Source organism: Anabrus simplex, chromosome 3 (assembly GCF_040414725.1).
Source record: "Anabrus simplex isolate iqAnaSimp1 chromosome 3, ASM4041472v1, whole genome shotgun sequence".
Classification (NCBI taxonomy): domain Eukaryota; kingdom Metazoa; phylum Arthropoda; class Insecta; order Orthoptera; family Tettigoniidae; genus Anabrus; species Anabrus simplex.
Window position 1 is genome coordinate 328,727,659 of NC_090267.1, and position 25,542 is coordinate 328,753,200.

General features: G+C 39.2%; 1 protein-coding gene across 3 annotated transcripts in view; it reads right to left on the bottom strand.

The window, feature by feature from the left end:
• Nucleotides 1–1,094: 1,094 nt before the first annotated feature.
• Cortactin (cortactin) overlaps nucleotides 1,095–25,542 on the bottom strand; it is a 148,963-nt gene continuing 124,515 nt past the window's right edge. For all 3 annotated transcript variants that reach the window (XM_067143170.2, XM_068226694.1, XM_068226695.1), the window contains 2 exons: nucleotides 20,000–20,055; nucleotides 1,095–4,990 (listed from right to left, as the gene is read on the bottom strand). In XM_067143170.2, coding sequence (XP_066999271.2) covers nucleotides 4,910–4,990; nucleotides 20,000–20,055 — 137 coding nt within the window. In that variant the 3' untranslated portion in view covers nucleotides 1,095–4,909. The remainder of the gene's footprint in view (nucleotides 4,991–19,999; nucleotides 20,056–25,542) is intronic.

The following is a 25,542-nucleotide window of genomic DNA, read 5'->3' on the forward strand; positions in this document are numbered from 1 at the left end:
CAAAATTTTCCTTTTCTAAATTGAAAATGATGCAACAATGCAAGACATTTATTCGCATTTTAATTCCAGGAGACTATTATGAAAAAGATTTTCTTACAATTTCGATTCGTCAACAATGTATATATTTTTCTATTAAATGTTTACGTCTCCATTGCATTTTCATTTGGCTGTTATATATTTAATGAATATATACGATCAAAATGTACAAATCAGGCAGTATTTCAGAGAATACACTTATATGCGCAACAACAGTGAAATATCGCCTAATGCTGTATTTGCTCTAAGGATAGAAGCAGGCTATTATGGATCAGCTCATCCTAAACTTGGCATTGCAGGTCAACTAGTCTACATTCATGATCTGATATTAGCATGTCAGGTTTTCAGCTTTTATTAGCTAGTATAGACAGTAGTAGTAGCAGTTCAAAATATCCTGCACATTTCTGTATCATAGTGCAGTTTAATACATTTATCGAAAACGTATTGTGTGCTTTTAGGTTATACGAGAGCTATATTTTTCAAATGCCGATTGTGCTGCTAAGTGACCAGACAAGCGGAAGGGGGTGGATCTGTTTGCGTGCTACTGCGCAGCTACCTCACTATAATGTCTGCCACTGACGAGTTCAATACATCAGTTGGAGCTGAGCTGTACGCACTTAAACATGGCCAACATCACTTCTCCTGCCAAGTGCAAGACTTTTTTGACAGCCATTCTTTTTGCTTTACATCGCACCAATACAGATAGGTCTTATGGCGACGATGGGAAAGGAAAGGCCTAGGAGTGTGAAGGAAGCGGCTATGGCCTTAAGGTACAGCCCCAGCATTTGCCTGGTGTAAAAATGGGAAACCAGACAGCTTTTTAACAATTTGTTTTATGCCGCACTGACACAGACAGGTCTTGTGGCGACGATGGGATAGGAAAGACCTAGGAGTGTGAAGGAAGTGGCCGTGGCATTTGCCTGGTGTGAAAATGGAATACCACGGAAAACCATCTTCAGGGCTGCCGACAGTGGAACTCGAACCCACTATCTCCGGGATGCAAGCTCACAGCTGCACGCCTCTAACCGCACGACCAACTCGCCCCTCCACCCCCCCCCCCCTTTTTTTTTTTTGTAGCTAAAGCTGTGGGAGGACAGTTCTTTCACACCAAGAAGTTCAAGATGCCGTGCAGACCTATCTTGATATGCTGGCAGCAACTTTCTATAAAGAGGGTATTGGAAAACTTGTCCATCGGTATGACAATTGTCTCAATCTTCATGGTGACTATGTGGAAAATAAACTTAGATTGTACTCGACTCCTGGTAAAAAAGAAACTATTTTGTGTTTCACACTTGTTTATTTTATGCTCCATCAGAGATGGAAAAGAAAAAAAGTCCTTGTAATTCAAATACGTCAATATATGAATGCTCCTATTTTTATTTTAAACAGTTTGGTAACAACTGAGCTACTATTTTATAATGATGTACAGTTTCATAAGACATTTAAATGCAGAGGGAGGAAAAGAAAGGAGAGAAATAACACAAAAGGACAAGCACTACCTTTCTTCACATAATGCACTACTGTATTTGCATGAGTGGCATCTTTCCTCAATCAATCCCAGTTCTAATACATAAATTAGCTTATGCAGGGCCTCCAAGGTATGCACTAGCCATGCCTCTTGGTGGGTGTGCTATTTACTAACTGATGAGCCCAACTTAGCACACTAGGGCAAAACGCTGGCAACCAGGTATGAGTTAGCTGGAAAATTTATAATGTCCAATAACAGACCATTTATATTGGTATTATAAATTTACTCATTCGGGACAAATATTTCAGGTTCCCTATGGGAATCAACATCTATATCAACTTCGGTACATGATGGTGCATGTGCAAGTGTGTCTAGTTGTACGTTACAACTTTAAGACTATGTCCGAAATGCAATGTAAGTTGTGGATGTCTGTTATTTTGAAGAGATGCCACATAGTACAGCCCGCTGTGTTATTTGTTCAAAAGAAGTAAAATACGATGGCAGAAATAATTCTGGGACGATCCAGCACTTATAAAAACATAATATCAATGAAGGGGAATCATCAAGGAGTATCTTCAGCCTTCATTACAAGAAGCTATCCTGTTTATAACAACTGCGAGGTATCCAGATAGATGTGCATCCTATCTACAGTTATAAACAATTTATATGTTTTATTCAGCTAAGTCCACTTGAAGTAACTCTTCAACAGTTTAAGATACCGACATTCTGTTTTCACTTTCGTAAATGATATTAAGGAGCTCATACTTCAACGTGCAGTGCTTTCCTAGGCTTTTGACAAAATTTAACATCACACTTGTTTCCATATGAGAAACTATCAAACTTACCCTCGTAGTTACTGGGACGTCGCACAGCTTGCAGCACAAGAGAATCGGTCTCGAGAGTGTTGCCCATCACCCTGTCGAAAGAACTGGAGCAAACTCTGGCATTTTTGATGTGGTTGCATGTGCAGCAAAGCACATCTTTCCCCACCTTAAGTTCAAATAATGAACGCCTCTAGTATCGAAGTAGGTGTACATCCTATCTACAATTATATACAAATTATACAGGGTTTTTCAGCTAAGATGTCCACCTCAAATAAGTCTTGAACAGTTTAAGTTATTGACATTCTGTTTTCACTTTCGTTAATGGTATTAAGGGGCTCACAGTTCAACATGGAGTAGAAATCTAAATAGAGTAGAAATGGAGTAGAAATGAAAGTAGAAGAACCACGACTGATGAGAAGAAAGCCCATTTGTGGCAGGGAATTGAGATGCAGAGATTGCCCTTGGCCTGTTGTGTTTTCATATTTCTTCCTCTTCCCACACTGTCCTGTCATGTTCATCTAATTATGTAGTTCCTATTCATGATCTATGAATTTTGCCATCTGTCTGTTCCTCTCTCATTTAAGAACCCGAGTACAAAATATATCTGGGGCTTCAACATAATTGAGAAATAAAGCATGCCATACAGCAAACAGAGGAAGAAGGCAGCAGTGGAGAAGTGCTTTCTTGAGAAGGTATCACTGTGTATGTAAAATACCGAGACATCTCTATGGAAATTGAATCTCCCTCATCATCTCATTGTCTACATGTTATGTCTCTACTCTAGAACATAGTGCTCTAATAATAACTAATGTAACAATATTTAAATTTAATAAATATTATGTCTAAAACAATATGTACTTAAAATTACGTACAATCATAATAAATGGAATATTCTCAATCAGTATCATCTTACTGTAACTAAACATTAAATAACTGGGGAAAAAAAAAGTTTTCAATTCTCATTCAATTCTGATCTCGCATAAATAGCACTTCCGAAGTTAACAGACTGAACATGAGTAACATGGCTCTTCAAAAACAACTTGGTTCATTTCTCTAGCAGTTAAAACTAAAATACCATAAACAAGCAGGGTATAAAACACATTAAAAACAAGAGAGATCATAGGCCAATCAATTTAAATATTATGTTGAGCAAAACATTATTTTATAACAAGAGCAATATAAAGGAAGTGAACCTAAAACTTTTTCATTTTCAAAATGTACAATATTTATATAAAAGGAACATATTTCATTATTTAATTTGTGTTTCATGACTATCACACACCATTTAAAATTAAATTTGTTCCTTTTACAAGAAGAAGATGTTAAGAAAAACAGTAAAGTCTTAATATAAATTGCACATCTGTCAATAACCTTTATATTACAGTACCTGGCTGGCTCAGTTCATATAACAAAATAGAATGCTGAGTAACAGGTACGGACATTTCATACACTCAAATCCATAGTTTTATCATTCAATCACTATCATTACGTATGCTTAGCTCTCTGAAAAAAGTAAAAAGCACAAGTTCTGAGACCAATGGATAAAATGCGTACAAAAAGTTTGTTTCTTTCACACATAAATGAATGTCATTGTTGCTGCATCCACATTGGTAATGTGTGGCCATTTCAATGATAAATTAAAATGAGGATATAACATTCCTGTACTAACACTCAAAATCCAGGATGGTATCCGAGTGTGTAATGGCAGTATTGTCAAATATACGGATAAAACTACCAAACAAAATATTTTATAAGGATATTTTTCTGAAGCTGTTTCACCTTACAAAAATAAACTGTTACAATAACCAATATATTGATTTAGAATACTAAATAATAAACCACATTTCTGCATAATCTCAACAAAAGAAAAAAGTCAACCTTAGTTAACTATCTCCTTGAAGGAATTTCCAACAAATAGTGAAACCCTACAACATTTTACCCCAAAATCAACTTAAAATAAAGGTGCACAATGTAAATAGTTCAACAAATATTATTATTACTGTATTATTGCACATCTGTATCAAAATAGCAGTGATAAATGGAACTGAAAATGGACTAAAATAAGGAAGGCTGTTGTTACCTTTACTGCTCATAACAGTGATGAATCACATTATGAGAGCAGCAAGGGAAGCTTAGAGAGGTGCTAGAACGTAATAATGTTTGCCGATGGTGTGATCTGGGAAAAGGATGAGAGGAAGATGCAATGACAGCTGAATTGAGTGAATGGAAAGATTGAAAGTTGAAGATCAGTGTTGAGAAGAGCTAAACAATGGTGATGAGTAGAGGAAAGAAAGAAGGGAAAAGAGCTATTAAAACTAGAGACAAGGAATGTGGGGAGGACCAATATTTGCTCCAACCCAGTGTTAGCCGGTAAAAGGGAAATGATGGTGATGATGGTAATGTAGAAGAGGGCAAGTATTACAAATACCAGATGCAGCAGCATATCATGGATCAATCAACATATAACAATATGCTCATCAGCTGGTCTCAGAACTTCACCATTTTTTATTTATCTTCTGTAGTGGAAGCTCCTAAGTACACTCTTATCACAGTCAGATACTCTCCGTTACTCGTGCTCCACTCACTGCTGAAGCTGTACGTAATTTGCAGGAAATAAGCCATACTGACCATGGCAGAAGCCTCGCCACCATCCTTCATCAATCTGTACAAAGAACAGAGCATGAAAGATATCCTCATATCAACGAAATTAAGAGATAAATACCTCAAGACTATTAAAGTAATTTCAAATGGTACCTGTATTACACTCACCAACATGAAAAATTAAACACTTTCATTTTGATTATAACATTTGTATTTTTGGACTTGCTAGCATTTTTACTTTAAAAATTTTTGAAAATGCTTGATAACAAATAATATGCTTTCCCCGCTCAGGGATTGCTATAAGACAAAACCTATTGAACATTATAATTTCATAATTAAAAGTAAGAGGGTATGAACAATCTTAGAAAATACGACTAATTTAAGGTCCACTGAAGTGACTGCATAAGATTGCAATTGAGCAGTAATTGCAAATTCTTAGAAGGAAGGAAGTCCTTACAGAACTTTGCGAGAAGAAACATGGGATCATACCTCTTGCACCGATCATCAAACTGATGACCTGAATGTTGCCAAGTTGATACTTCAAGATTTAGCAAGGACGGGTATTAAAAACACAAAACTATCATTTTTGGGTATGACATGTTTTCAAAATACGCTTGCAGAGTATAGTCAAATCCAGCATATTTTCTTCATCATTATCATTATCACCGTTGATAAACTTAACTATAATAGGTGCTGTAATTATTCCTGTACCGACTTGTCTATACCCATTAAAAACTTTTAAAAATATACTTGCATCCATCTTGTCAATACATGCTTCGGGAACACAATACATTCCTGTTACTAAAAAAACAGTAAGAAATAATTTAATGCAACACAGCAAATATTAAGGTGGAAATTGTAGAATTTTTAACATTAGAATTTATTTGAGAAAATAACTATTTGTTTTTGAGAATAAAATTTACAATCTAAAGACCTAGGAATGGGTTTGCTGGCTTCAGGTATTTCAGCAAACATATAAATGGATTACATGGAATATAATAAAATAGTGGATAAAAGATAGATTTATTACATGGTTAAGGGTATGTCGATTATATATTTGTTATCGATGAACAAAAGGTAAAACCTGATGGAACTTGGAGTTATTTGGATTTAACAATTACTAGAAATAATGGTCATTTCGATTTTCAAATTTTCAGAAAGGCTATTCAAACAGATACTATTATTAGAAATGACTCTAATCACCCAGGTCAACATCAAAAGACAACATTTTACAGCTTAATTAATACAGCTATGAATATACCCATATATAATTATGATAGAGAAATATAATCCACCAGGTTGTTCGTAACAACGGATACTCCAGAAAATTTATTAATAGAATGATAAAGTGAAAAACGAACCAAAAACAACTTTAGTTAAAGATCGAAAGGAGAAAAAGAAATTTGCAGTTCTAACTTTTAGAAATAAGCACTCTTATCAACTGGCTAAAATTTTCAGAAAAAGGAACATCAATATCACATGCAAAACTGATAATACTAATAAGGTAATTTTCAATTAAGGTAAAACTGAGAATGAATGCATATTTAATCAGTCAGAAATTTACAAATTGTCATGCCAAACATGTAGGCAGCGATACACAGGACAATCTGGAAGATGTTTGGCTATAAGGTACAAAGAACACGCTAATGCAGTTTAACATAGAAGAGATTCAGCAATGGGAGAGCAATATGGTTGGAAGGAAATAATAAATTTACAGACATTTCTAATGAAATGACCAAAAAGGAAAAATTCATTAATGTTTTAGAAAGTTTTGAAATTTATCTTGCTCAAAAAATCACTTTGAATCAAGTTTGAATGAAAGAATTACACATACAAGACCCCATTGTATAAACTAGCATTTAATCATGTAAGGAAGAAAACAAAAAGGAAGAAAAAGATGAGACTTCAAGATCTTAAATTTATTTAGGAAGTGATTTTCATTCAATATCATCTAAATATTAAAAATTTTATGTAATAATAATTTTCCTAATATACCACTAACATTTGTTTATTCATTGATATGGTAAATTATGATACGAGTATAATAGTTCTTTAAATTTTGGACTAAATAAAAGAAAGTGTTATATTGTTTTTGTTCTTTGATATTTGTAAGTTGGACTTAAATAATTGCTGATGAAGGGAATATATTATGTTCTCGAAACATATTCGATGAATAAATGTATATGACAAGGTGGATTCAAGCATATACTATTTTAAATAGTTTTAATACGTTTAAATCATTATCACAATTGGTCAAATGGCACTTAACACGCGAGAGGTCGCACCCCGTTTTAAAACGGGAGAGGTCGCACGAAGGCAAATTGCTCACGCTTAATATTCTAATCAGCTGCTATTTTCCTTTTGCAGTGAATGCTCTGATAAAAATATAAATATGTACCCTGTATAACTGCCTTTCAACTAGTACTAACATAATTACCCAGTAACAATATTTTCTCAATGTAAAAATTTAATGAAATGTTTTTGCAAAATCTGGTAAAATTACGTGAGATTTTAAAGAACGTGAGAGGTCATGCGTGAGCAAATTGCCTCAACGTTTGCATTTGTACATTTCAATGAATGATTTGGTCCCAATTCAAGATAAAACTACAGCACCACACTTCACTGAAAGCCACCATAAACCTCATGAACTTTACTTAAGAAACTTTCTTGGAAATGCAGTCATGTAAGAATACACTACGCGAGGGGACGCTCGAAGGCAATCTGCCGCGGCAGATGCGAGAATGAAAGAAAACTTAAACAACTCCGGAACGCAGCAGGCAATACACTGATGATAATCAACGTCAGGTGGGAGAGAGGGAGGGGAGGGATGAAATGAGCGCCTGAAGCCCCACAGCGGCTAGCAACGTAATATATTAACAAATATTTTAAAAGTGCGGCAAATTGCTACGGGTGCGACCTCTCGCGTGTTAATATATAATCCACACTTTCCATGGCCACTGAAAAGTTTGTAACAGCATGAAAATGAACACTAAAAGGGTGTGTTTCTGACTGAATTGTGAGGCGATGTTTGGCCTGAATCGCAGTACTGTGATAAGTAAACTCGTGTCCTCATCCCAAGGTGGTGCAGCTCTTTTCAGGCACACCCCCGATGGAGGTGAGCTGCATGTACCATTTTAACCACATACCAGCCCTCCTGCCATTCTTAAATTTCTGGCAGTACCAGGAATCAAAGCCAAGCCCCCGAAGACGGCAGTGATGATCCCACAATATCTGGAGGGCCAGGAATATGTTGCCCATTGGAAATGTATGTCTTCTACATCCTAACCCGGGCCTTTTACCGTAAGTACCAAACTCCCAAAAACATTTAACTGAATGTTGAACGCTCCCATATGATATACCGAGAACATTTGATACATAATGTTAACTTCTCCCATCATCCACCAAGGCTACGGCCTTTACAACTTCGTTTCAAGAGAATGACATCTTTATTCCACAGACCCTATCGGTAAACCATCGTAATCTTCATAAGAGTGCACTGGCAATCATTGATAATTGCCGACTTGAGTAACTGAAAACCGTTGGCCACGTTGTACTGACCAACCTTACCCAACATAATTCCAGCCATAAAACCTGCTATCTGCAATATCTTCAACAAAGCAGTGATACACAATTCAAAGAGAGGATTTTGTGGCTGCTCTGTTGAAGAAATACTTACCACACTCCCATTATCAGAGAACAAAAGTAATTGCCAGATAAAATGCTTCAAATAAAATTATACCAATACAATGTTATATTTCATGCCGGTTAGTGTATAAAGGTATCATTTAAAAACGAAACGTGCATCAGTGTAGGAATAAGATGACAATCCTGGTTAGTTTTGTTCCATGAGAAGGAAGCTAGTACATTAAACACTGTAGGTGACCTTCAGTCGGAACATGATGAATCATATGATCCACCGAGTACGAGCTGAACACCACTGGTGGTAGTGTCTTCACCACTGGGTCATAACAATGCAAACAAGCAAGCAAGTAGGCAGGAATGCCATGCTGCTGTGCATTATTGTGACAAAAGTTGGATGCAAGAAGGTGCATGAACAGGTTATAGTTGTGTGCAGTGATTACTGTGCTGGTCTTATAATGTAGCGAGCCTGCCTCTTACCTGGTGATCCCGGGTTTAATTCCTAGCTGGGTCAGGAATTTTTACGTGGATATGAGTGGTGTTTGAGGTCCACTTAGCCTATGTGACAACAATTAAAGAGTTATCAGACGGTGAGATAGCGGCCCTGTACAGGAAGCCAAGACCGGAACTAAAACTCAAACCCCATGACGCAACAGCCCCAAAGGGCCATGCCCTACCAAGTGACTGCTGCTCAGCAGATTATGAGGTATTGTGTGGTCAGCACGACAAATCCTCTCTGCAGTTATTCTTGGCTTCCTAGTTGGGGCCACTATCTCACTGTTAGATAGCTCCTCAATTGTAATCACGTAGGCTGAGCGGACCTCGAACCAGCCCTAAGATCCATGTAAAAATCCCTGACCTGGCCAGGAATCAAACCTGGGGCCTCCGGGTAAGAGGCAGGCACACAACCCCTATACCACGGGGCCGGCACAGAAAGCCAAGAATAATGGTTGAAAGGATTTGTCATGCTCACTGTGCAACACCTAATTATCTGCAGGCCTTCAGGCTCAGTAGTGGTCATTTTGTAGGCCAAGATCCATCAGGGCTGCAGCATCATTAGGTTTAGATTTGTTCTTTGACACTGATTATTGCACAAGCCTGAAAATTGTAGATGCAGTGATAATGCTTCTTAGACAGGCCCAGTTAACTAGTAATGACGAACAGCCAAGGCAACCACAGAAAAGCATGGAATAGCTGTAGCATGTTGTAACCGAGGTTACATTTTTGGCCCCCCCCTTCATTTAACATTTTTAGATGTGGCATCTCACTATGGAAATTTGTGTTACCGGGAATTTATTTCCCATTTGTCTTCTGCTATTATTTTCTCTATGACTTGCTGTCACACTTCTAATTTTATTATACACTTCGCCTTTGAGCACTAAGCTTCTGTTTCTGTAATACTTCATTGTGTATCTTTTCAATTCTGCGCGTGAAGCGCTAGTTCATTCCTGCTTTGCGCTGCCCTCTGTGGCAGCGGGTCTAACCTCGTTGGTGCTGGCCAATGAGCATGCGGCCTCTTGCCTCTGGCTAGCAATGACTGTGTGTGAGCTTGAGTCGGCCATTATTCTCTGTTCTGGCGAGACGGAAGAAGCTAGGATTATGGATCCTGGATGAGTACACGAATTTGAGGGTGTTATCACTCTCAGAAGCTTTTGTTTAGTCGTTCTTGAATTTTTTTATGGGTTTGTGTGAATAGTTTTTGAATAATCTTCTAAAAATCCACGCCTATGATGAGTATCTTCTAACATGTGATAACATATTACTACATGTATCTTCAGAACTGAAAGCCACACTGATGTATTTTTAAGCTTGGATTTTTCATCATGGACAGTGAATAATGTTCTTAAGCAAACATCTGATTCTCATGGTCTTCTATGTGTTTGGTGTAACTTCTAGAAATTACATCCTTATTCTGAACATTTAAAAGGTCTTCTTCCCCACAATTAAAATATGTAATCGGGTTTCTCCATGTGTTTTGAATTTAAATCTCCTAAAAGGTCTTGCATTATTTTAATTTATGTTAAACCGTTCACAGCCTATGTAATCAAATTAGTGAATTATCATCATCACCATTATTATTATTATTATTATTATTATTATTATTATTATTATTATTATTATTATTATTATTATTATTATGGCATGATACATGCAATAGTAGTATTGAGCAAAATGAGAAAACGAATTTGAGGCTTGATATTACTCAACAAATTATGGAGGATATGTTAAAAGAGGAAGAACAACTGGAAATCGCCAGGGGCCTGTTGAAAAGTATTCTTGCCATTCAGCAGAAAAATATGAAGATGGAAATTCAGCAAGGTTTAAAGAAATTGGAGGAAGCCCTAGATGCGGGATCTACGCACAGAAGAGCTTGGAAAGCAACTAGAGCATTAATGCAAAAGGACTTGCCATTCAAGAGAAGGTAGAACAGAGCACCAAACAGAAATGTAGAACAGGATAACTAGGAAATAGCGTTATCCAAGAAGAAGAGGAGGGAACAGAGGCAGAAGGCAGATGAAGATGAAGGTACTCAACCTGAACCAGTACCAGTATATGAAACTGTTAAAAAGAATGAGCAACGGAAACATTCAACTATGAGAAGCCCTAGATGCGGGATCTACGCACAGAAGAGCTTGGAAAGCAACTAGAGCATTAATGCAAAAGGACTTGCCATTCAAGAGAAGGTAGAACAGAGCACCAAACAGAAATGTAGAACAGGATAACTGGGAAATAGCGTTATCCAAGAAGAAGAGGAGGGAACAGAGGCAGAAGGCAGATGAAGATGAAGGTACTCAACCTGAACCTGAACAACTAATTGGCGTCGTATATTTTTATATACGTACTTGGCTTCCCGCAGCCGTGACAGGTTCTGGACCTTCGAAACGTTCTCCACTTTACTTTGGTGTTTGGCCGCAGCGCGTGACCTTGAGTGTGCCGCGCTGGTCACCGGGAGCTGGCGGCTTTCTACTACAGATCTGTTCGTCTGCGAATTCAAGCCTTTTTGATCTTCGCATGTTGATTGTTAGTGTTGTGACTTTGTGCAGGACAGAATGTGGTGTCGTGTCTTTGTGCCTAACAGAGTGTGAAACTGACCTCCAACATTCATAAACATTTTACATGTTTTTTATGGCTGATGATGACCTAGACTAAGGTCGAAACCGGTCCCATTTAAACAGAAATGTGATTGCTACGTTTCTTTCTTTTGAGTATTGAATAGGTTGAACCTCCTTTCCAGTTATTTAATTTTTAAACCGATGAATGGCAAGACTTTCACAGATGTTGTGAAGGATATCCGCAGCAAGGTGAACCCGGAAGATAGTGGCGCTGGTATTAGATTGATCAGGAAAACTATATCTGGAGCGGTTCTTCTTGAATATAATGCCACGGAAAAGGAGAATAGAGAAAATTTTAATAAATCACTTAAAGGTGCTCTTGGACATGATGGCGAAGTAAAGGTTTTGACGCCTAGAACTACATTGGAAATTCGGGATATGGACAGTGCCTCCACTATTTCCGACGTAGAGGAGGGTGTAAGACAAGAATTAGATAATCTTAATCAAGAATTGAAGGTCTCAATCACAAATCCGAACAGCAGGGGACAAAAACTCGCCATTGTGGAGATAGAAGATAGCGAGGCACGAAAGCTGTTAAACATAGGCAAAATTAAAGTAGGCTAGCTGTACTGCAGAGTAAGACGGTGGGCCGTAGTTCCTCGGTGCTTTAGATGTTTGTCATATGGGCATCAAGCACGAAACTGTAAAGGATTGGACAGAAGTAAACTCTGCTTTAAGTGCGGGGAAGCTGGTCACAAGGCAGTAGGATGCAAAACGAATCCACGATGCATAATTTGCACAGATATGGGCGTTGAAGAGTCAAAACAACATCATGCTCTTGGCTCAGGCAAGCGTATTGTGTTTCGTGAAGCACTAGAAAAGGCCAAAAAGCAGTGGTGAATGGTACAGATCCTTCAAGCCAATAGACATAGGAGTCTAACTGCCAGTGATCTATTGATGCAGATGGCCTATGAGATAGGAGCAGACATCTTGATTCTTAGCGAACAATATCAAGATAGAGATCAACCAGGCTGGTTTTCAGACAATCTAGGGACAGCTGCGATATGGGTACCAGACCCGGAAATATTCCGTTATAAATCAAGGATGCGGAGATGGGTTCGTCTGGGTCCAAGTTGAGAAGGTAATTTTTGTCAGCTGTTATTTTACCCCGAATGAGGCTATTTCTGACTTCCAGACAAAACTAGATGGGCTTGAAGATACTCTGCAAGGGATGAACACTAACCTAGTTGAATGGAACATGCCTCAAACAGATTCTAGAGGGCGGCGTACAATGGAGATGGTCGCCAGATTGGGATCAATGGTTATCAACGTTGGTAATGTGACAACCTTTCGGCGACCAGGGTGTCAGGAAACTATACCAGATGTAACCTTTGCTTCTGAAGACATTGCGTCTAGGATAACGGAATGGCGAGTAATTGAAGAATATACTGGAAGCGATCATCAGTATATCACTTTTCGTGTACTTCAAGAGACTCCGCACCTAAGGACTACCACGCGCAAGCCAGAAAGATGGAACATAGCCACTATGGATAGAGAAAAATTTCATGAAGTAATGCAGAATGGAATGGACTGTATTTCGGATACATGTCACGGAGGCAAAAGAAGCATAATTGCTAATAAATGCGTGGAACATACCGTGAGACTCCTTCAGCAAGCATGTGACGCATCAATGTCAAGAATCAAACAACGGAGAAGCAAGCATCCAGCATATTGGTGGAATGAAGAAATTGCTGAGCTGAGGAAACAATGCCTGCGACTCGGACAAAGGACACAAAGAGCACGACATAACGATGAAGCTCTCTCAGTAGAGTATAAGACTATGAAAAAAAGACTGCAAAATACAATTAAAAAGAGTAAAGCCGACAAGTGGTGGGAAATGTCTAAGGAAGTGGATGAAAATCCATGGGGATTAGGGAATAAAATTGTTATGAAGAAATTTGGGATGTTACCAAGCCCTATTATGGATCCACACACCATGGAAGAAATAGTACACACACTATTCCCTGATCATGCAGAGAGGATTGATGTTGAGGCCGAGAAAGAACTAGATAATGTACCACCTTTTACAACTGAAGAATTGATAACAGCAATTAATTCCCTTAGAAATAAGAAAGCCCCTGGACCAGATGGTATTCCAGCAGAAGTACTGAAGGTGGCAGTCGAATTATGTCCTCAACTGCTGTTGAGAATGTATAATCATTGTTTGGAAGCAGAAATTTTTAGCTTTTGTTGGAAGACAGCTAGATTGGTTCTGATCAGTAAAGGGAAAACTGGGGGTTACAGACCTCTATGTATGCTGGACACCGCCGGGAAAGGTTTAGAGAAGCTACTACAACCGAGAATACTAGCAGCAGTCTGATTAGCTGGTGACCTATCTGACCAACAACATAGATTTCGCAGAGGTCACTCAACGCTAGATGCTGTGAAGGAAGTGGTGAAGACAGCAGAACGAGCTCAAATGGGTAATAATTACTCTAGAAAGCTGATGCTTCTTATGACTCTAGATGTTAAAAATGCTTTCAACTCGGCAAGATGGAGTGATATTTTGGAAGTTCTACAAGAAACTTTCAAGCTACCAGAATATCTCATGTATATACTGTGAGACTATTTGAAAGACCGTACATTGTTATATGACACGGAAGATGGTCAGAGAAGAAAACGGCTCACAGCTGGTGCAGCGCAAGGCTCAATTCTCGGACCACACCTTTGGAATATCATGTATGATGGTTTGTTACGGCTGGAGATGCCAGAAGATGTAAAACTTGTGGGTTATGCTGATGATGTGGCTGCTGTGATAGTAACCCGTAACCTAGAGCTGGCTCAATTTAAATTGAATCAGGTGATGCGACGTGTCAAAGAATGGATGATAAATCACAACTTAGAACTCGCAGATCTTAAAACGGAAATTGTCCTCCTGACGAGGAAAAGGATTAGTACTGTTGTACAGATGCAGATCGGGCAGATAGCCATCGAAACAACTAGGAGCACAAAGTATCTTGGTGTAACGCTTGATACTAAGCTTACATATTGGGACCACATCCAACGGGTAACAGATAAGGCAGCGAAAACCATGACTGCACTGAATAGACTCATGGGAAATATCAAGGGGCTGAAATCTAGTACAAGGCGGCTTCTCATGTCGACTGTTCAATCGACACTGCTATACGGTTCGGAAATTTGGGCTGAGTTGTTAAAAATTGCGAAATATCAGACAAGAATTGCGGCTGTACAACGGAGAGCAGCTTTACGAATTGCTTGCACATATTGCACAGTATCAGAACCTGCGATTCTAGTAGTAGCAGCAGTAGCTCCTATTGACTTGTTGGCCTTCGAAAGACAAGAAATTTGGCTCACACAAGAAGAGCTAGGAAGGAAAAGGGCAAAGGCTTTGGCTCTTAGTCGCAGAATGCAACAATGGCAAACAAGATGGCAAGATGACTCTAGAGGGAAATGGACAAAAAGACTGATACCTTCTCTGGGCATATGGGTTGGCCGAAATCATGGTGAAGTGAACTACTATCTCACACAGTTCTTGACAGGTCATGGATACTTCCAAAAATTTCTTCATAGGCTAGGGCTAGCAACCAGTCCGGTGTGCATATACTGCGGTGATATCGATGACGTATTACATACTTTCTTTGTGTATGTTCATTGGCTGCCACAAAGAAGATGCTTAGAAGTTATGCAGGGAGAATTGTCTCCAGGAGGGATCGTGTCAGTAATGCCACGAAGTCAAGAATCTTGGGACCAGGTGGCAGTCTACGTAGAAAATATTCTGCTTCAGAAGAAGAAGGACCTGGACGATTACGACAGACAGTAAAGCAGAAGGAAGATGAAGCACAAGATGCATTAAGCATGACATCCGTCCTGAAGTAATGCAAGAGCGGTTTCCGAGGCGGAGATAAACGTCGTGGGAAAAGGGAGTGTGGTTTTTAGTGGGTAAGAATCTCCACACCCTTCTTGAGTGCGGACCCTCACAAGCGTCTTATGAAAGATTTTCCACACTCCCTCGCAAAAAAAAAAAAAAAAAAAAAAAAAAAAAAAAAAAAAAAAAAAAATTATTATTATTATTATTTTTATTATTATTATTATTTTTATTATTTTTATCCTGCAGGCACCTTTCCTCTAATATGTATTACCGAATTGATGGAAAAACAATGTTAAAGGTAGTTCAACGACAGTTTCATATAACAAGTTTTAACAACTTCATTTTAGATAATATTCCCATATTGACTATAAATCAAGTAGCGGATATTTTAGATTAACTTAAATATTATATTTAAGTGGTCCGCCTATTCAATACATATATAATTTATTACATTTATGACATATTTCGTCCCCTGAGGGACATCATCAGCTATAATAAACTACAATAATATATCAGAATACCAAAATTACATAATTAAATTGGAGAGACACACAGAGTTCATGTTCGTGGAGATCATCGTTAACGGGACGAAAGTCCTCTTCGCCGTAGTTTATAAACCTCTAGATATAGTGAACATGACTGGGTTGGAAGCTTGTTTATTCAACCTATTACCAACTTACGAACATATCGTACTATTAGGAGACTTAAATATAAACTTACTAAAAGAATCAGCTCAGAAGAACAAAATACTCGATATACTATTTTCCTGTAACTTTTCGATTCTCCCATTAAATTTACAATCACAAAGAATGGGTACCGTCCATCTAATCAATACTTTATTATGTCTTGTTACTAAGCAGTACCGGTTTCGACCTTCACAGAGGTCATCCTCAGCTGGTCATGAGATCCAAAGCTAACTTAATATACAATTTAAAATTACTAAATCTAAAGAAGAATGCCACATGATATGAGCGATAATATTAAAATATACAATGATATGATGTGTCTTCTGGTTTAAAAAACAAGCGTCAATATTCTACGACATGTATATGTTACATAAAATTCCGGTGTACTGTTCGTGAGTAATAGATAATTTGGTGAAATAAAATTTCTACACGTAAAATGTTTATGGCATTCTTGAGGTACACTTTGAAGTTCAGTTCATATTGGTGAATCGTTGCATACGTTCATTGGTATGTTTATACTAAGCATTCTAGAACATTCTATGATATGGATGTGATAAAAACTAGTAACATATAATACATTAAAATACGATTAAAATGTTTACAGTATTCTTGCGGTAGGATTTGGAGTTATATTAATTATTTACGTTCACAGGCATGTTTGTACCAAGCTACCCACAGTTGGTCTTGTCCAGGTGGTGCAAATTTTCATGGAGTGAACAGCAGCATCGACAGCATCCCATAAATGCCCGAATGGATTAAGATCGGGGGATCTGAATCCATGGTTGTAACTTCACTGGAGTGCTCCGCCAACCACCTGTGTGCCACCATAGAGCAATGACATGGCGCACTGTCCTGTTGAAACATGTTGAAACATGGCATCTCCATCAGGGTACTCTAGGGCCAGAAAGGAATGCAGATGGTCTGAAAGAATGTCCACATAACGTGCACCAGTCAGCGCCCTGCAGCCGGAAAATGGGGTCTAATTGCGACCATGAGAATGCCCCCCCCCCACACACACACACACCAGAAATGAGCCACCTCCCGCCTGGACACAACCTTGTTGACACGCAGGATACATAGCTTTATGGGGCATATGTCACACTCTCATGCGCACATCTCTATACAACTGGAATTGGGATTCGTCGGACCATACCACATGCCGCCACTGTTCTATGGTCCATGGCCGATGTTCACGGGCCCATACACATCGTTGAGCTCAGCATCAAGGTTTCAGCAAAGGGACACGAGTTGGTCATCGGCTGGTGAAGCCTGGTAGAAATGGGTTCCTGACTCCCAACATTCAACTGGGCGGTGATCTGACTCACAGTAGCCCATCAAGTACCCAGTATGGTTCTGCGGAGTTCACTTTATGTCCGTTCGTTAAACACCTGTGGTCTTCTACTGAAGATGCACCCTCGACACTGTTGACCTTGAAAACTCGAATTCACGTGTACTCTTCGCAATGCTATGATCCATGCGCTGATGATAATCCCACGTTCAAAGTCGGTTAACTCGCAACGTGTTTCCACCTTCACAACACTGGTTTCTGTGACAGACTGCTCAGCTACGCCACAGCTAGCTGCAATGCTCAGTGGTCATACACGGATCATACAAGTGGTCTAATGGAACACCCCTCCCCATGACTTTTGGCCATTCCTATTGACTATTCCTACTGCTTTATGACAATGGAGTTTACCGTATTTCTCTGAATCCAAGACTACGTTTTTTCTCAGAATCTCATGTGAAAAATCAAGGGTAGTCTTGCATTCGAGACCTAACAGTAATGAACACCACTGGCGGCTACCACGGTGTAACCGTCCAGGCTTCTCCAGCCAGACTAATTTAATATACTATCATTTTACGCGATATCACTCGATATCAAGTTTATCTGCCATCGGCAATTATTCGTAATATCATATTTATTCAACGTAAAGCATTTGTAAATAAGGCTTTTGCAATCATATTATATAATTATAACATCATTTATTATTTAACTTATTATTCATATTATAGATCGGAATTCATTATGTACTGTAAATATGGTCAATATGTTGAGACATAGTTGTTGTAATTTCATCTGCTATTTGTGTATACGGAAAAGGTTATTCTCATAGCTGGGGAAAATTACACGAGTCATTGGGTTAAACTCATGAGCCAAGGCAGTAAACAGCGACCCACACGCGAGGCTTGCATACCAGCAGACTACATCATTGCCACGCCTACTGGTCTTGTCAAGATGAAAGAAGAGGGAGATGATAATGCGATCTACGAATCAGATGCTTCATTATATAGAGATCTGAGATTGAGCTGCTACCAAGAGTGGGGAGAGCCCGGTGATATTATCACGCGGAGCAAAAGATACTCACACACATCACTACTTCTGCTGAGAACATAACTACTATTAGAACTTTTACTGTGAACATCTACTTTGAACGACGTTATTGATTTTGAGACAGTGTGTGGTCTCTCCGAGACATAGTTATTTTTGTACTGTGTGTTGTCGCTTCGATACAGTACTTAGCTGCGGTTATGTTATCGGATCTGCGTGAGACGAAACAAGCTTACGGCTTGTGTTATATTAAGTAAATCTTCTGGACGAAGAACTATGTTTAGTTCAAGTCCATGGAATTTGGTACAAGTCTGTACCGTATAAATAGTATAGCTCAGTTGGATTGAGATTTCTACTAACATGGAAAAATTCATATCTCTGAATTTTCTCCTCATACGATCAACGCTGATCAGTTTTTACAAGTCTAGGGCCAATGTCTAATTTAAAGACTAGGCAATTAGGGAGTGCTCGTCCAGATAGCCTGTACCACATCAGAGAAGGAAGGATGTCCATGGAGCCAATTCTACATCGAGAAGAAAAGAACGAGTAACCACGGAAACCAGATGATTTCAACGGAAACTGCAATTGGTGAGCTTCAATTAGATAAAGCAAGCAATTAGTAATTTCAGTAACGTAAATTCTAAGTCCCTCCACGCTTTAAGGAACATTTCCGATTCATCTCATTTTTTTTGTATAATAAATTCATTTGTATTTGATATTGCGTTAATTTTCTTTCTCAAACGATACTTAATGGTTAATTATTTAAAATCCTACCCCTGTAATTTAAGTATGTCTCTATGCTAGTAAATATAAATTTTGCTTTACAGTTTTGTTTAAAACTGTAACGCTGGCGCCCATACATCACATAGAGAAATGGAAAACCATGGAATGTTAGTTGTTTCTATTTGCGTGGCAATTTGCGGGCAAGCCACATATAATTTATTTGATATTCATGTGTCCCAAGGTATTAACTTTCGTCTCCTCTAGTGAGAAGCTTAGGGTCGAACAGTTACAACGGTAACCACGTGCTTCTTTTCACACCCTGCGTGTGCGCGCAAAACTCATTGACAATCAACATCCGCCTCTTTATTATACATCGCTAGCCATGGCAACCGGTAAGATAGTGGCCCGTACCATCGAAAAATCCCTAGGAAACCTGCATGTTCCTAACAGATTTCGTGAAATCAAAGTTGGTTAAGGTATAATCTATTATGGATCTGATGCCCTTACCCTCCATTCCAATTAGCTTCTATATTTTCCCCACATTTAACCATCACCCTTTCATATTCTTCCAGTCCCCTTCTATTTTTCTGTGCAAGCCTAATTTTAACTGTTCTACCTTACAGTGATAAAATGTTCTACAAAATGAACAGAAATGTTGTCATCAACATAATATATATTGCAGTCTTATTTTCCTTCCTTCACTGCAAATATCTTGCCAACTAAGACATACTAACAGACTGCAATAACTTACCATTTCAACATTTGTGATGATATCATCAGGATCGAAAGATATTTCATCTTCAGCCGCTGAAACAATGATAAAAAATATTTTAAAATGGAAAATTAATATCTACAATACTCAAAGTGATTATCTGATAAAAAATATTTTAAAATGGAAAATTAATATCTACAATACTCAAAGTGATTATCTGATTACCTTTCACTTTCACAAACAGGTGTTATAATCCACATTTGATAAATTGGAAGTGTACATTGTACAGGTCAGTTGAATGTGAGGAAGATTTAAACGTAGTACACAAATAAGTTTGAAAATAAGAGTAAACGTGCCAGAATTCCAGAATGTACTCAGCTGGCTACTTTCTATATGCTCCACAGCAGCCCTCATCTTAGTAGTGTTATTCCTGCCCAGGGTCTGCTTAACTACTGTTATATCCTAATATCATAAATCATGCTCCGTGGGGGCATGCTCCCTTTGAAAGGCTGTAGGCTATGCTCTCCTGATGTGTTAGATTGATGGGTTTTGTTGCTAGTCAGAAAGGCTATTCCCATGTAAATTTATAGTGAAAAGGTTATCATTACTGTAGAGGGGGCCTGAAACCTGTTTCCATAATATGTGCATGGTAAACCTAGGTTAGGCGACTCTGCATGAAGTAAGAAAATGGGAAAGTTTGCCAGAGAAGCCTCTGGAGTGATGCTATTGCAATTATTACGAATGAAACTGAACATGCATGTTCACAAACTATCAGAATTAGAAAATACCTTACTAATGAATAAGCTGCTGTATGGAAAACATCTGAGATTGATTTTTCATACAGATTTTAATGTGTTTTTGTGCCAGTATGGTATATTTTCCAACTTTTATGGAAAGTTGTGTTGTCATACTCCCCTCCCCCCATCCATCTCCGGCCAGGTCCAAGCATTTATGGCACTTCACCTTCATCTCTCCTTCCACCATTCCTCTTCCATCATTTTCTCCCAGTTCAGGTTTCTTCTTATTCTTCTTCTTCTTGCACCCCTCTTTATTACAACACTCCACCTTGTTCTAGGTCTCCCGCTCACTTTCTTACCCTCGAACTTCATCTCCATCATCTGGCATGGTTTGTGGGACGTCCTGCCGATGGCGGCGAGTTGAAAGCGCGCGGCCGCCATGGTTATCCGCTTGTAGTTCCTGCGCGCTGTACGTGGACCCCGATGAAATCCTACCGCGGTGCTCTTCATCGAGTGTCGAGGTGGGCCGGCATGTTTACTTTGAACAAATTAGAGTGGTTAAAGCAGGCCGGCTGCGCCTGAATACTATGTGCAAAGAATAATGGAATAGGACCTCGGTTCTATTTTGTTGGTTTTCGGAACCCGAGGTAATGATTAATAGGGACAGGCGGTGGCATTCGTATTGCGACATTAGAGGTGAAATTCTTGGATTGTCGCAAGACAGATCGAAGCAAAAGCATTTGCCAAGTATGTTTTCATTAATCAAGAACGAAAGTTAGAGGTTCGAAGGCGATCAGATACCACCCTAGTTCTAACCATAAACGATGCCAGCTAGCGATCCGCCGAAGTTCCTCCGATGACTCGGCGGGCAGCTCCCGGGAAACCAAAGCTTTTGGGTTCCGGGGGAAGTATGGTTGCAAAGCTGAAACTTAAAGGAATTGACGGAAGGGCACCACCAGGAGTGGAGCCTGCGGCTTAATTTGACTCAACATGGGAAACCTCACCAGGCCCGGACACCGGAAGGATTGACAGATTGAGAGCTCTTTCTTGATTCGGTGGGTGGTGGTGCATGGCCGTTCTTAGTTGGTGGAGCGATTTGTCTGGTTAATTCCGATAACGAACGAGACTCTAGCCTGCTAAATAGTCGCATCCAATATCCGTTCGTGCTACCGGTGACAACACATCATCTTAGAGGGACAGGCGGCTTCTAGCCGCACGAGATTGAGCAATAACAGGTCTGTGATGCCCTTAGATGTTCTGGGCCGCACGCGCGCTACACTGAAGGAATCGGCGTGTCCTCCTAGTCTGAAAGGACCGGGCAACCCGTTGAACCTCCTTCGTGCTAGGGATTGGTGCTTGCAATTATTCCCCATGAACGAGGAATTCCCAGTAAGCGCGAGTCATAAGCTCGCATTGATTACGTCCCTGCCCTTTGTACACACCGCCCTCGTTTTGGTACTCTTTTCTCCTCCATCCTCTTTACATATCCAAACATTTAGGTTTTCCATTCAGACATTTCTCAATATGTCTTTCTTTGTCTTTCCTATCGTACTTCTTAAGTATTTCATTTTGCTGGCCTGAATTCTACTTTCCTCCCTACCTGTCATTGTCCAGGTCTCATTTGCATAAGTCAATATAGGAGCATGATACATTTTGAACATTATCTCTTTACAATTCCTTGGTACTTCCTAATTGCAGACCAAGTTTCTTACACTCTGGTAGAGTGCACTGCCTTGTTGCACCTTCCTGCTAATCTCCATGTCCAATCTTCTATTCTGCATTATTTCACTCCCTAGGTATTTGAAACTGTCAACAATTTCAAGGCTTTGACCACCAGTTTTCACATTGCCTTTCCCTTAACTATCTCCTCTTGATACCACCATGGTCTTTCTTATCTCTACGCTAATGTTCATATCATCCTTCTCAATTTTCTCGTTCAGTACGTCAAGTTGTTCTTGTACTTCTTTGCTGTTCATACCCTAGACCACAATATCATCTGTAAACAGTAATAACTTCATCTCCCTATTCCCATATGCTTCTTTTGTTTCCTTTACAATGTCATCCATAACAATTAGAAACAAACGAGGTGACAGCACACTTGTCTGTTTCATTTCTAAACTATTCTGTCTTCCCAACCGGAGTATGTACACTGCTGACAACTGCTGTATACTGCTTGCACCATTTATACAGTTTGTGTACCCAGTCTCCTTTTGACCATGGTTTTCCAAACCTTCTCCCTGGGAACACTTTATCGTATGCCTGTATTAGGGCTATGAATGTCACGACCAGATCCGTTCCATATTCCCAACTCTTTTTCATTAATACCTTGATGCCGACCTCCATACGTCGCATAGACCTTTTCTTCACATGCTGCAGACCTCCATACATGGTACAGACCCCTGTAGGTCGACCTTCATTTGGTTATAGCATGTAAAGTTTTAAAAATTGTCGAGATGGAAATGGTATAACCCTGAAGGTGATTTCTCCCATCCTTATAAAAGAATTAGCCCAAATCAGTGTGTGTTTGTTTTTCTGAAGTGGTTGTGATAGCCTGACCATTTTCCGCCTGAGAGCATATAGGCTTAAATTTCTGCTGCATTCTAGCGGATGTATGTTTCATTACAGGATGTTTCTTTATGTAGACTGATAGTATAAATCGCCATCTCTTCACTGATATGAACATACCGGCAAGCTGGCCGTGCGGTTAGGGTCGTGCAGCTGTGAGCTTTCATCCGGGAGATAGTGGGTTCGAACCCCACTGTCGGCAGCTCCGGTGGTTTTCCGTGGTTTCCCATTTTCACACCAGGCAAATGCTGGGGCTGTACCTTAAGGCCACTGCCGCTTCATTCCCACTCCTAGGCCTTTCCTATCCCATAGTCACAATAAGACCTATCTGTGTTGGTATGACGTAAAGCAAATAGAAAAAAAAAAAATGATATGAATGTTGACATCATCTGGTGAGAATTCCAATAATTATTTCAACACCTTGAAATCTCTTACGACTTGTAATCACTTGATGTTTGCATGGCACGGTGCAGTTTGAATGAATGAGAAATAATTACGTTTTGATAAATCAGATGATAACAGCAATACACCAGACTGAATTGAGCAAAGTGAGAGTGGACGCAAAACATAAGGAATAGGAGGGCATGGTGCACGGCCATATAATGGACAACGAAACAGGCCAAAAACATGCCCTCTTTCTCACTAATTAATCGCCCAATTAACCTCGGATTTGAACTAGATGAATCTCTGAGCTATTGCCCCGGTTCTTCTGCTCAAAGTTCCCGAGGCAACGATTACCCTAGTTTTTATTGCATTGTGAAACAACCCTGGAAAATACAAGAACGCCACTTTCATTGTGTACAAAATGTGTAAGGTCTCTTCCCATTACTACACTATAATGTAAATATAAGGTAAATAATGTAAAATACATTACTTTGAGTATCTACTGTAAACATCTGAAAATAATCTGAGCTAAACTGTTGTAACAGTGAATTGTTAATGATAATGTTATTGGTTTTTACATCCTGCTAAGTTTACAGTTTTTGGAGATGCCGAGGTGTCAATTTAGTTCCACAGGAGTTCTTTAACGTGCCAGTAAATCTACCAACACGAGTCTGACATAATAGAGCACTTTCAAATACCACCGGAGTGAGACAGGACCGAACCTGCCAAGTTGGAGTCAGAAGGCCAGTGCTCTACCGTCTGAGCTACTCAGCCCAACAGTGAATTTTTAAAGAGATCGTAGCATTTTCTTAGTGATTACATCTGAATCACCTCCGTCTGCTGGGTAAAGTGGCACTCAAATGTTCCCCGTCACAGAGTTAATTGCCTCATGCTGAAGGGCTGCCGACAGTGGGGTTCGAACTCACTATCTCCCAATACTGAATACTGGCCGCAATTAAGCGACTGCAGCTATCAAGCTCGGTCCTTCCACTTCTAAAGCCATACTGTTCCTCTTGCAATTCTCTTTTTATCTTTCTTCTCATCATCCTCTGTAATATGACTGATTCCTCTTTAGTTATCGTTATCACACGCCTTTTTGTCCCCCCTCTTAAAGTGGTATTATTATTCTCTTTCCCCAGTCTTCTGCACATATTTCTGCTTCCATACGCACTTTAGCAATCTGTACACCCATTGTAGTACAACAGGTCCAGCAGCCTTTATCGTGAATGGTCCACCTAATTTCATCCATCCGTGGTGCCTTCCTCATTTTCATTTTATGGACTGCTAATTCCACCTCTAACATTGTTATACCAACATCTACTGTTCAGTCAACACACCGTATTACTACAGCCGCCTCTGCACAATTTCTCACATTCAGCAGTTTATCAAAATACTCCTTCCATTTTCTCTTTATTTCTTCTGGATATGTTATCAACTCTCCACCTTCCTCTTTCATTAGCTTTGTATGAACTCCTTCTTTCCTATTACTTCATATAATTCCATACAGCATTCTTTTACTGCCAGCTCCATCCATTTCCATCTTTTGTGTATTCTTCCCAACTTTTCTTCTCTTACCAATTTCTTACATTTCTTTTTATTATCAAGTTACTTCCTTTTGCTTTTCTTTCACTGCTTCTCTCACCTTCTCTTTCCACCATGGTGTCTCCTTTTCTTTCAATGTTGTCAATGTTCTACCACAAGCACTCTCTGCCCCACTTTTAAATGCCCTTTTGAAGTTGGACCATTCAACTTCCACATTTCCAACTGCAATAACTGGAATTTGTTCTTCAGTCTCTCCAGAAATTATTCCTGTACATTCTTATCTTGTAATTTCCACACTTTTATTTTACTATCTTTTGTCTCCTTGAAGTTTTCCATTTTCCCCACTCTCTTTCA